The following is a 12892-nucleotide window of genomic DNA, read 5'->3' as shown; positions in this document are numbered from 1 at the left end:
TTTTTAACCCAACTAGCACCTGTTGTGCCAGAAAACGCTTATTGCCATCTAACGGCTATATAAGTTCTTATACTCAAAGAATTACAAGGTTTAATTGGCACCAGCTATAATCTAAACAAGGTGACCATGACATGAATATATGTGATACACAATGCATAAGTTCAGTGCTTGACATATAGTAGGCACTTAGTGAATATTTGATTGAAGTAACATTTTATTTTATTTTCTTCTATTTATTTTTTTGAGAGAGTCTCACTCTGTCACCCAGGCTGGAGTGCAGTAGCCTGATCTCGGCTCACTGCAACCTCCACCTCCCGGGTTTCAAGCAGTTCTCATGCCTCAGCCTCCTGAGTAGCTGGGATTACAGGGGTGCGCCACCACACCCGACTAATTTTTGTATTTTTAGTAGAAACGGGTTTCGCCATGTTGGCCAGGCTGGTCTTGAACTCCTGACCTTAAGTAATCCACCTGCTTTGGCCTCTTAAAGTGCTGGGATTACGGGTGTGAGCCACTGTGCCCTGCCTGAATGAAGTAACATTTAATAAAAATACAGCGATATAAGTATAGATAAACATAATCATCTATATCTTTAGACATATTTGTATACAGTATAATGGATAGCACTTATGCCCTGCTCACCACTAATTCTGGTTCTTTCCATTTTACTGTAATTGGAAGGAAATTAATAAACAGTCTACTTCAGTATGTTCAGAACTGTCATTAAAACTTTCTGTGATTATGGGATGTTCTGTATTTGTGTTACCCAGTACAATAGCCACTGTCTACTTATGGCTATTGAGCACTTGGAAGGGCTAGTGGTGCTGAGGAACTGAATTTTTAATTTATTGGATTTTAATTAATTTAAATAGCCACATGTGGCTGGTGGCTATATGGGAAGGCAGAGGATATCAGTCACTTGAAGTTCAGGTATTCTGTGTGCCTCATTTTGTCTTACATTTCAATATTTCTCACTGTTAAACTTTTTGTCAGAAGTAGCTCACCAAAAAGAAAATGGGGTTTTAAAAATATGTTATTTTTTGTAACCCAACTACCACCTAATGTAGGTGCTAATAAAAAATGTAGTATTCAGAAGATGGATTAGGGGTAGGGAGGAATCAAAGGACTGGGATAATCCCAGTTCAAAATAAGTGTTGCCAGGATAGTTGAGAGTTGGCTGTCTAATAGTAGGATTAGTTGTATAGTACTTTGGACCAGAAATAATGTTGCCTTTCTGCCCTGTCACTAAACTAATTGAAATGAATGGGTGAATCATTTAAACTCCGTGAGCTTCTGTTTCCTGTATATAAAGTAACTATTAAGATACCCTTTTTTTCCAGCTTGAACAAGAGAGATTCAGCAAGAAGAAAAGCTCTGTATACATTTCAAAGGTTATAGGCTTATAGAGAAAGACATCTTTTGTAATATATTCAGGGCATCATTGTTCTATTGCTATAAGGTTACCAAGTTTCCATTGCCCATGAAGGTTTGACTAAATGGGTCAAACCTCTCTACTGTGAATTTCTATTTCTATGATGGTTACAAAAGTAGTCTTTTAGAATACCTGTTTTTTGTAACTAACTTTGAAATCCAAACTAGGAGTGAAAATAGATTCTTTTTTTCACTGCTTCCAGAAATACTTGATAGGGAAAAGAAGAAAGAGATGATTTCTAATTTTTAAACTGATTTTTGGGAAGTTTGGTTAGTTCAGGAATATCTTGGGTTATCTAGAGAGTTATACATAATATCTGTAGGTGATACAGATAAATTTATTTTTCTTTTTATTAATTTTTTTTCTTTTTTTGAGACAGGGTCTCACTCTGTCACCCAGACTGGAGTGCAGTGGCACAATAACAGCTTGCTACAGCCTTGACCTCCTGGGCTCAAACAATCCTTCCACCTCAGCCTCCCAAATGGCTAGGACTACAGGCACAAGCCACCACGCCTGGCTGATATTTGTATTTTTTTTTTTTTTTAGATGTTTTGCCACGTTCCCCAGGCTGGTCTGGAAATCCTGGGCTCAAGTAATCCACCCATGTAGGCCTAGGCCTCCCAAAATGCTGGGATTAAAGGTGTGAGCCACTGCGCCCAGACCAGATAAATACATTTTTAAAGATTACTTAAATCACTTTGGTTGTATCATTTAAGGGGCTTGTTAGAATATTAGCACTATTTTTGATACCTAGTTGAAATTTTGGTATCTCCATGATTACATAAGGTGGCAAGAAGAGATTCAAAATGGGAAAGTATGTGGGACAGTATTGAACATTATAATGATCAGGCCTGACAGAGTCCTCACAGTAACACTGTGACTGGCTTAGGAATGGAGTTTATGTGGAACCCCGTAAGTGGAATAATTATTGACTCTTTGTCTAAAGCAGTTAGTGGAGCAACACCCCAGAGTGAAGGCTTTAAGCATTGGTGAGATGACTCTGTCTTTCCTCTCCTCTTCTCCTGCTCTGTATTGTGTGTAGGGTGATGTTGGGCTCGCTATGGGGAAACTATATGGAAATGACTTCAGCCAAACTACCATCTCTCGCTTTGAAGCCTTGAACCTCAGCTTTAAGAACATGTGCAAGTTGAAGCCACTTTTAGAGAAGTGGCTAAATGATGCAGGTAAGTGACTGTATACAACATTTCTTTGTCATTCATTGAAATTTTACAGGGGGATTGTTATATAAATTGGGGTTTATATTTCTTACTCTATTTTTGTTATTACGGAACCTTGAAGCTTACTAATCGTGGGAGGATCATTATGAATTATGGTGATATAAATCAGAAAGCTGATTCATTTAAATATTCTAGTAATTACAGTGTAAATAATTAGCAATAATTTTTAGCCTGAAATACTTCTTGTATTTGAGCCAGGAAAGGAACACACACACACACACACAGTTGAAGGAATAGGAGAAGAAGGCTTTTGTATTTAGGTAAGCTTGAAGGAGAAGCTTATTGTGTCTTCCTTGATGAATTATCATAGAACTTGTTCTTGCAATATTTCTGCTTTTGTTATTTCAGATGACCACACATATCATTCAGAAAAGTTAGACTACTAGCTTAGTCTTACCTTTTTTTGTTTTGAGAGTTCCTTTTGGAAGATTGGAATTTTGAGTCACAGTATCATAGACTATGAAAGCTGTAGGAGTCATATAGATCCCTTAAACTATAGTTCTTATTGTAGATAGGAACAAAAATTAGGCCTTTGGAAAAGACAAACCTGAAACATGCATCCTTGGACAGTTTTATTCAGTAGCTGTGGGTGAGGCCTAGGCATCTGTTTCCAGAGTCCACAGATAAGAACCACTGGTTTACTCCTTCCATCTTATTTTACATGTAGCAGAAACAAACTCAGTTGTGTATGACATGCCCAAGGTTATTAAACTGTGAAATTACAGAACCCTGTGATTTAACTTCAGAGAATTTATAAATATTTCATTTGTTTCTTTTCTTTTTACCCTAGATTATACCAATAAAATGAGAGGCCATTTACAAGATAAATATTAAACGTTCAGTAATTTCCAAGAAACTTTCTTCCTTTTATCCCCAGAACTTATAAACAAACAGAACTGGAGACATAGAGCTGAGTTTAAGGATAGAAATAGTAAACCTCTTTTTTCTCAGAAACAGAAATCCAAAAGTAGTGGTAATATTGTCAACATCCTAGGACAAAGAATGCCAATAAGGGCAGCAGAAATATCCATGGTAGTAAATATATATTTTTGGGGGGGGGCGGGGGAGCAGGTAGAGGGAGCCATGGTCTCACTGTGTTGCCCAGGCTGGAGTGCAGTGACATGATCTCAGCTCAGTGCAACCTCCGCCTCCCAGATTCAAGTGATTCTCCTGCCTCGGCCTCCCAAGTAACTGGGACCACCAGTGCATGACACCGTGCCCAGCTAATTTTTGTATTTTTGATAGAGATGGGGTTTCACCACGTTAGCCAGGCTGGTCTTGAACTCCTCACCTCAAGTGATCCTCCCGCCTCAGCTTCCCAAAGTGCTGGGTTTACAGGTGTGAACCACTGTGCCCGGCCAATAAGCAATATTGTAATGTAGGTTATGTGAAAACCTTTTCATACTTGCTTGTAGCTTATTTTGTCAGTTTTGTTAATATGCATATTGTGCATATGAATCACTGTGCTCAGCTAATTTTATTTCTGTATTTTCTTCATTCTTACAGAGAACCTCTCATCTGATTCGTCCCTTTCCAGCCCAAGTGCCCTGAATTCTCCAGGAATTGAGGGCTTGAGCCGTAGGAGGAAGAAACGCACCAGCATAGAGACCAACATCCGTGTGGCCTTAGAGAAGAGTTTCTTGGAGGTCAGTGAGGATTTTACTTTTCTGTACATGGGATTGTCTGTGTGGTACTTAACATTAGTACTTAGTAGAAACTGTAGGTGGTAAAAGATGACATGTCAGCCTCTGCCCTTATGGATGATTATAAATAGGTGAAGTAAGTAAGTTACTAACATAGGAGACAGAACCAGAGTTCTGCAGGGTTCAGGAGACACCAGAATCACATCTATGCGAGCGCTCAGTATGAGAGAGGTGGCAGCTAACATAGGATACATAGGAATTAATTCCACAGACTACAAAAGGTGGGGGGAAAGTACTTTAGCAGAGGAAGCACATGAGCATTTCCCCCTCAGAGTTGGGGAGAAACACTGAAGTGAGGGAAACCATAGGGTGTATCAGGAGACACTCTAGTAGATTGGTTGGTTAAATTGTAGTGTCTGTATGCCTGGAATAGTAGTTTGGGATTGGAACACTAGAGACCTTGAGTGTTAGGCTATGGAGCTTAAATTAATGCAAGAGATATTTGGCAATTATTTTTTTTTTAACCAGGTAATATCATAACAAAGCTTTTAAGAAAATTTTGACTTCTCTAATTCAGAAAAGACTTGAGCACATTGGGAGAACACTGAATTAGGAATTTTTATCAGCTCTGCCCCTGATTGGGCAAATCACATGATTTCTTTAAGCTGAAGGTCCTTCATCTGTGAAACACCTGCCTTTCCTACTGTGAGGTCCAAATTAGATAGCGTGAAGTGTGGAGAAAGGTTAAATTCCTGCTAATACATATGGTTGTACTGGTATTTTGTTAATTTCATTCACAATTAATAGATCTTAAAAATGAAAAACTATAGATATTCAAGGATAACTTATTCTAAGTTAATATGAATAAGTTTAGTAGGCGTATGTTCATTAGAACTTCTATCTACAGAATCTCTTTGTTGAAAGTGGCCCAATATGGATGGTTGTATGTGTCCTAGCTTCATTTTCTAACCTGTCCCTCCTCATTTTTTATTTATATACTGATGTGATTATGCCAGTAGTTCAAAAAGTTATTCCAAAGGATAGTTATTCCAAAGGATTTTTTCACCCTGCAGAATCAAAAGCCTACCTCGGAAGAGATCACTATGATTGCTGATCAGCTCAATATGGAAAAAGAGGTGATTCGTGTTTGGTTCTGTAACCGCCGCCAGAAAGAAAAAAGAATAAACCCACCGAGTAGTGGTGGGACCAGCAGCTCACCTATCAAAGCAATTTTCCCCAGCCCAACTTCACTGGTAAGAATAAAAAAATGCAAGCTCAAGGGCTAATTTTCACAATTTTACAAATGACCTGTTAAATCAGTTTATTTCATAATAGTAATTTAATGAATAAATACATCAAGTAAATGCATATAAATTTATATTTTAGACATTATCAAGGTAATGAAATTCTCATGCTCGCATGCACGCTCGCTCTCTCTCTGCTGAGGTCACTGATCTTGAGGTGCCCCTGCATGGAGGGTGAAATCTCATGTTGTTATTAACCCAAGAACTTCTTGGTCTATCTTATTTTTTATTTATTTTTCTATTTATTTTATTTTATTGTATTGTATTGAGACAGAGTCTCACTCCATCACCCAGGCTGGAGTACAATGGTACGATCTCGGCTCACTGCAACCTCCGCCTCCTGGGTTCGAGTGATTCTTGTACCTCAGCCTCCCGAGTAACTGGGATTACAGATGTACCCCACAGATGTACCACCATTCCCGGCTAATTTTTTGTACTTTTGATAGAAGCAGGGTTTCACCATGTTGGCCAGGCTGGTCTTGAACTCCAGACCTCAAGTGATCCACCGCCTTGGCCTCGGCCTCCGAAAGTGCTGGGATTACAGGTGTGAGCTACCGTTCCCAGTCTATCTTTTTTTTTTTTTTTTTTTTTTTTTTTTTTGAGACAGAGTTTCACTCTTGTTGTCCAGGCTGCAGTGCAATGGTACGATCTCAATTCACTGCAACCTCTGCCTCCTGAGTTCAAAAGATTCTCCTGCCTCAGCCTCCCAAAGTAGCTGGGATTACAGGCACCCGCCACAAGGTCCAGCTAATTTTTTTGTATTTTTAGTTGAGACCGGGGTTTCACCATGTTCTCCAGGCTGGTTTTAAACTCCTGACCTCAGATGATCCACCTGCCTCAGCCTCCCAAAGTGCTGGGATTACAGGTGTGAACCACCGCGCCCAGCCCACCTATCTTATTTTTTAAAGTATACAATTCTAATTCTTTCATTGCATTTCCATCATACTCTTCTCAGGTATAGTTCATTAGATTACTGTGTAACCATGGGAGTAAATTTGCTACTGATTCCAGCTATCTCAGAAAATCTTTAGTTACTTTTTATTCGTGTTGAGTCCTAAAGCCCAATTTATTAAACTTACACTCACATGATTAAGTGACGGCAAATTACCAGATAACTTTCAGCTCTGAACTTGTATTAAGTCAATCATCTCAGATCTTTTACTTTCAAACTACATATGATCCTTTCCTATGAAGCCTCATTGAGTAACTTCTGCTGTTTGCATTACTCCTAGACTGAAGAGACATACAGTGGTCGTGTGACTCCCTTGATTTTTAAGATGATTATAAATTTGACTTCTACATTGTCAGGATTCAAAAGATGGGAATATTGTTAAGTTTGCATTTCTGTTCTTTTTAAATTTGGTTTTATTTTATTTGAATGTCATTCCATACTGGCAGGCTTTTTAAACTAAAGTCAGCATTAAAAGCACATGTTAGTTTATTGAAGGTTGTAGTTGTTAAATGGTGGGTCTGTAGTCATAAAGTTATGAGATAGTTATGAAAAAGATAATTATTAAACAACAATTTTGTTTTGTAAAGGTGATGTTTATGTTGATTTGTGCTAGAAGAAAGACAGTATCTCTTGCAAAACTAGAATTTTTTGTTATTTCAAAATGAATCAGTTTTTTAAAAAGTTTGCTTCACATTATTTTCATAATTTTATTTTATTAAAACCAAACATAAGGCAATACTGCCCCCCCACAGGGTCAAAAGTAAAAGTAACACGTACCCCAGATTCCCTGATCCTGTCTAATAGTTTTCTTATTTAAGTAAAGTTGATAATTAGTATAATGTTTCTTACCGACTTAGAGTATATCTGTCTCAACACTATTGAAATTTAGGAACTTTTTATTATTTATTTTTAAAACCCGGGCAGAGCTATTTGTGGTATCAGTGAACAACTATCTTCCAATAGCAGTTTTCCAACATAGGATGTTAAGTGTCTCAATTCCAAGATCAAAGAGTGACTATAAAATCATTTCCTCTTTAAGTTTTGATTTTAAGTGCTTTGTCCATGTTTTCATTTCTGACCTCAAGGTGGCGACCACACCAAGCCTTGTGACTAGCAGTGCAGCAACTACCCTCACAGTCAGCCCTGTCCTCCCCCTGACCAGTGCTGCTGTGACAAATCTTTCAGTTACAGGTAAGCAGCTGCCAGGCAATGCACCTGCTGAGCACATGGGAGGCCCATGATGGGTTATTATAAGAATCTGCCATTAAATTGTGAATTAAGGCTCTAACTAAAGATAGGTGTTGCTCATAAACATCAATTTTCTTTAATTCCTTTCCTTAAAAACCTTCAATAGCTGTGCCTTTTTGCATTCAGAAAAACATGCAAGTTTGTCAATTCATGAAGGTTATTTCCGGTCTGAACCTGATCTCCCACTAGTCTTTTGCCTCCCCTACCCTCAACACACAGGAGGGCTCCATCCATACCTTTGTAAACATCCCTACACTGGAAATGTCCATCTTAGCCTGCAGTTCTTGATCTGTTATTGATAAAACTATACCAGCTTGCATGGCAGTTTTTCTTGGAAATATTCTTTAGCTTCTCCAGGAAACTATTCATTTCCACGTATCTATATTATAAATAATTTTATTTTCACACACCTGTCTTTCCCAATAGACTGCCCTTCTCAAAAGATTTGAGTGTTCTTTTTGAACTCTTGATGCCTAGCTCAGTGTGTGACATACTCTATAAAATGAATGGGGTTTTTTTTTTCCCTTTGGCCTCCTTTCAGTAGCAAATTTTCCAGATAAATTTAAAATCACTTAGCACTGTCATCAGATGTTTTTTTAGTGATACATAGTGCATAACATGCTATAATTATTCACCAGGTTGGTTATTTACTAGTAAATCATTGGGTAGATTAATGATATTTCTTATTGAAGCTTAATTTAACCTAGAGGTGGGAATTTTTATTTTTCTCAATTATGTTTTAAGTTTATAACGCCTCCTTGGCTCTGTGACCTACCCATGATGTAAAAATTGAATAAATGGCTTTATATTATATTAAATTTCTACATTATTAGAACATTTTTATTTTTTTCTGCATCCAGTCATCCATTAATTTTTGCTTATGTTAAACAGTGTTTCTTGACCTCTTCTGGATGTTGGACCTTTTTAAGAATTTGAAAGCTACAGACTTTTCCTCACACAAAATAGACATATACACAATTTTTAGTAAAATTTAAAGTTTATAAATGACAACTCCCATCAACCTCCGATCCCAAGGCTATTTGTGGATACCTACAGGTTCCAGTTTTAAGAACCTTGGTTCAAGAATATATTTAAGAACCCTGGTTAAAAATATATAAAATATGGAGCACTTTTACTTAATAAGCAAACTGTTAGTGATAGATTGGCATTGTGGCAGGCACCAAGAACATGAAGTCCCATCTCTGAGGACCTTGTTGTCCACATTGACTGCCAGTCACCCGGTAAATTACGAACTGAATCTTACCTTCCCAACAAGTTACGTTGCTTTAGGTCTAAAAATACCTGTCTTTTACAGAAAATTTTTTTAATAGTTTACACATTAAGAACAAATAGCTTTGCAGTTTTCTTAAAATATGGGGAAAATCAAAGTAATTTTAGAGAGATTTTAATACTCAAAACTAGCTAAAAATTTGCATCCGTTTTTGATACTTCTTACTGGCCACATTTTCGTGAACTCACTCACTCAGCCTATTTATGTGGATCTAATTGTGATTTTTTTTCTGACATGTTGATAATTTTTCCTGGAATGAATTTTTTTTATTATTATTAAGAAACAACATTACTAGGAAATTGAAACAGGAAAAACAATCACAAGTACTAATTTTATTTTCTCTTTAAATCTTTTTTATATGTACATGTATGTACAGTTTCAGTAGTATTTGTACAGTATAGTATTTGATTACAGCCTTACGAAACTCTAAGCAGAGGACTCAGGCTCTGCCTGCACACCTGACCCACAAAACCTATGAGATGATAAATTGTGTTGATGTAAGCTGCTGAATTTGTGTCATTGCTCCTTGAAAGAGAAGAAGAGTCAGTGTCAAGTGAATTTTCTTTTCTTACTCTTTTATCAGCCATTGCTCAAAACCATGCCCCCTTTTAATTTCTTTTTCCTCTTTGGACTATAACTTTCTTGTACAGCCTCTTTTCCTCTGATATTTTTATACTGCCTTCTTTTCTCTGTTGAGAAAAGTAGCATGTGTCTTTATCATGTTCTTTATTAAAGATAGCCAGTGTCTTAATCATACAACTTATCTAATGCAGTCTGCTTTCTTCCTGAAGACTTTCTTCTTGGGATTTCTATGATTGCTTATTTTAAATTGTTTTCCTGAGTTAAATCCAATGTTTCTCAGATCCCCTGTCTTCCTCTTTGATTCCTTTTTGTCTGGAGCACGTTCTCAAGTAATTTTATGTAGAAAGGTTACATGGGAGGTAAAATTTCAAAATACAGGTATAACTGAGAAGTATTTATTTTGCCTTCACAGTTTTTTTTTTTTGGAGTTTGTCCAGTTACAAAAGTATTTTTCCTTTGAATTTTGTTGTGTTTTAGCATCTAGTGTTGCTAATGAAAAGTCTGATTTCAATCTCTTTTTCCTTGTTTTTTCTCTCTATAAACCTTAAGGATTTTTTTTTTTTAATCTTATACTGTTCTAAAATTTCACTACAAGATTTCAAAGAAGGGACCTTCTAAAACTTGCCCTCATTGGCCTTCAGCAAGCATTTTCAATGTGAACTAATGTCTTTCTTGAACTCTGGTAATTTATCTTTTTTTGTAAGTTAGAGTTTTTTGGCATTCACTCTGTTTATTCATTTTGTGCCATTTGTAATGTGCTGTTGGCTTTTTTCATTGTCTGGTGATTTTTGGTTATTTATTCATAGTGATGAATGCAAGATTACATTACTTAATATCAGTAGCTTGCAAGGGTGTTTCCTGACATTGTGTAGCTTCTGTTACTCAAGAGTCCCCTGCCCTGAATGGAAGGGTTTGCAGTGAGCTGTGAATGTGAATAAAAAACTGCCAGACTTTATTTCAGCATAAAACAGGAAGCACGCAGGCAAGCGAGGCTTTCTCTCATACTTTTCCAAAATGAGGGGTATCTTTACTCATGCGTGCAAGTGCCTACACTAGAATCCTTAGCGTTCCATAGTCAGATTTTATTTTCTTTGAAGAGTAGGTGACATTGATTCTGTTCATCTGAGAGGTCTGGTAGAAGGAGGGAAAGACCCACTGTGAGAGCTATCATGTGAATAGTCCTTGAATCACCCTGTTCTCTGACCCTGTTTCCATCTACCTCAGTATCTGACAAATAACTCTGAGCTGGGACTCTCTGTAAGGCTCCATCAGAGTGAATAATTTTCTCCTCTATCATAGTCTTCTCCTTTGCCCTTCTGGACTATGGTTGATTTCTCCACCATCCAGCTTCATCCTTTTTCTCATTTCTGCAAATCTGTCTGAATCTCAAAACCTCTGATATCTGTCACCAGAGCTCTTTTTCCCTTTTGTATCTCTTTACTATTATTTGGAATAGGATTTTAGAAATGAAAGGAAAAACCATATCCTCAGTACTATCTTCTAAGAAAAATCATGTTTGATTGATGTGGTCGTCTTATTTTCCCATAGGTACCTTTGACACATAATAGGTCCTTGGTAAACATTCTAAAATAGATGCAAGAGTGATCATTGCCATACTCCTCCAGAAAGACAAGTGTTCCATTGTGTCTCAAAAACTTGTAAAAATTCCACAGCCCTTAATAATCTCAACCAAACATGCCCTGCCCCCAATTCATTTTCCAAAACATTTTTCATAATGACAAAATTGTTCATTCCTCAGGAAGATATAGCAACTATAATTATATAGCCACCTAACAACAAAGGCCCAAGATACAGTAAACAAAAAGGAATAAAATTCAAAGAAGAAACAGACAATTCAACAATAATAGTTTCAGACATATTATTTATTTGAGCCATGTTTAAAAAAAAAAAATTTCAGGCCATGTGCAGTGGCTTATGCCTATAAATCCCAGCACTTTGGTAGGCCAGGGTGGAAGGATCGCTTGAGTCCAGGAGTTCAAAACCTGCCTGGGCAACATAGTAAGACCTTGTCTCTACAAAAAAAAAAAATGAACAAAATTAGCCAGGCATGGTGGCACATGCCTGTAGTCCTAGCTACTCGGGAGGCTGAGGCGGGACGGTCACTTGAGTCTGGGAAGTTGAGGCTGCAGTAAGCTGAAATTGTACCACTGCACTCCAGCCTGAGAACAGAGCAAGACCCTGTTTGTTTTTAAAAAAAAAAAAAAAAAAAAAGCATGAAGGATATACAAGATTTGAGCACTATCAACCAACTTGTTCTAACTGCCATCTACAGGACACTTGGTCCAGCAACAGCAGAAAACACATCCTTTTCATGTACACATGGAACATCCATCTCCCAGGATACTTTTAGCCATAAAACAAGTTTCAGTAAATTAAAAAGGATTAAAATCGTACAAAGTGTGTTGTCTGATGACCACTGAGATAAACTAGAAATTAACAATAGAAATAAATTTGGGAAGTCCCCATGTATTTGGAAATTAAAACATGGATCAAAGAAATAACATTCCTCCTGTATTTTCCTATCAGGCCAGCATTACCCAGATACCCAAGCTTAGATAAATATCACAAGAAAAAAAATTACAAACTCATATTCCTTGGGAAAATATAAACCAAAACTCTCAAAAGAATCTTAGCAAGTCAAATCCAGCAACATACTGAAAAAAATCAAACAATTATATACATCATGGCCAAGGAGGATTTATCTCCCAGGAATGTATGGTTAGTCCAATAACTGAACATCAATTAATGTAACACATAATAGTAGAAGAAAGGATAGAAACCACATAATCATCTCAGTGGGTACAGAAAATATATTTGTAAAAATCCAAAACCCATTCATGATAAAAACTGAAATACAAAGGAACTGCCTCACCTGATAAAGAGCACTTACTAATACTCTCCAGCAAAGAGAATACTTAATGGCAAAAGACTGAAAACTTTCCCCACTAAGACTGGGAGTTAGGTAAGAGTGTTTGCTTTTGTGGACTTCTGATTAACATTGTCCTGGAGAGTATAGCCTCCAGTAAAGGACAGCAAAAAAGTGAAAGACAGTTTGTAAAGGAAGAAGTTAAACTGCTTCTATTTGCATTATTCTATATGCATAAAAGTACCAAGGAATTCACCAAAAAAGAAAGATATCTAGGACTAGTCAGTAAATTCAGTATTGTTGCAGAATACAAGATTG

The 12892-nt window shown here is 37.0% G+C and overlaps 1 protein-coding gene across 5 annotated transcripts in view; it reads left to right on the top strand.

Annotated features, from left to right (window-relative positions):
- The window catches only part of POU2F1 (POU class 2 homeobox 1), a 197110-nt gene that overhangs the window by 163528 nt on the left and 20690 nt on the right, over nucleotides 1–12892 (top strand). For all 5 annotated transcript variants that reach the window (XM_021930945.2, XM_021930953.2, XM_021930951.2 and 2 more), the window contains 4 exons: nucleotides 2472–2613; nucleotides 4174–4313; nucleotides 5384–5563; nucleotides 7652–7757. In XM_021930945.2, the coding sequence (XP_021786637.1) occupies nucleotides 2472–2613; nucleotides 4174–4313; nucleotides 5384–5563; nucleotides 7652–7757 (568 nt within the window). The remainder of the gene's footprint in view (nucleotides 1–2471; nucleotides 2614–4173; nucleotides 4314–5383; nucleotides 5564–7651; nucleotides 7758–12892) is intronic.

Source organism: Papio anubis, chromosome 1, assembly GCF_008728515.1.
Source record: "Papio anubis isolate 15944 chromosome 1, Panubis1.0, whole genome shotgun sequence".
NCBI classification, from domain to species: domain Eukaryota; kingdom Metazoa; phylum Chordata; class Mammalia; order Primates; family Cercopithecidae; genus Papio; species Papio anubis.
The sequence above is the reverse complement of the archived record's forward strand: the minus strand, read 5'-3'. Positions and strand labels throughout refer to the sequence as shown.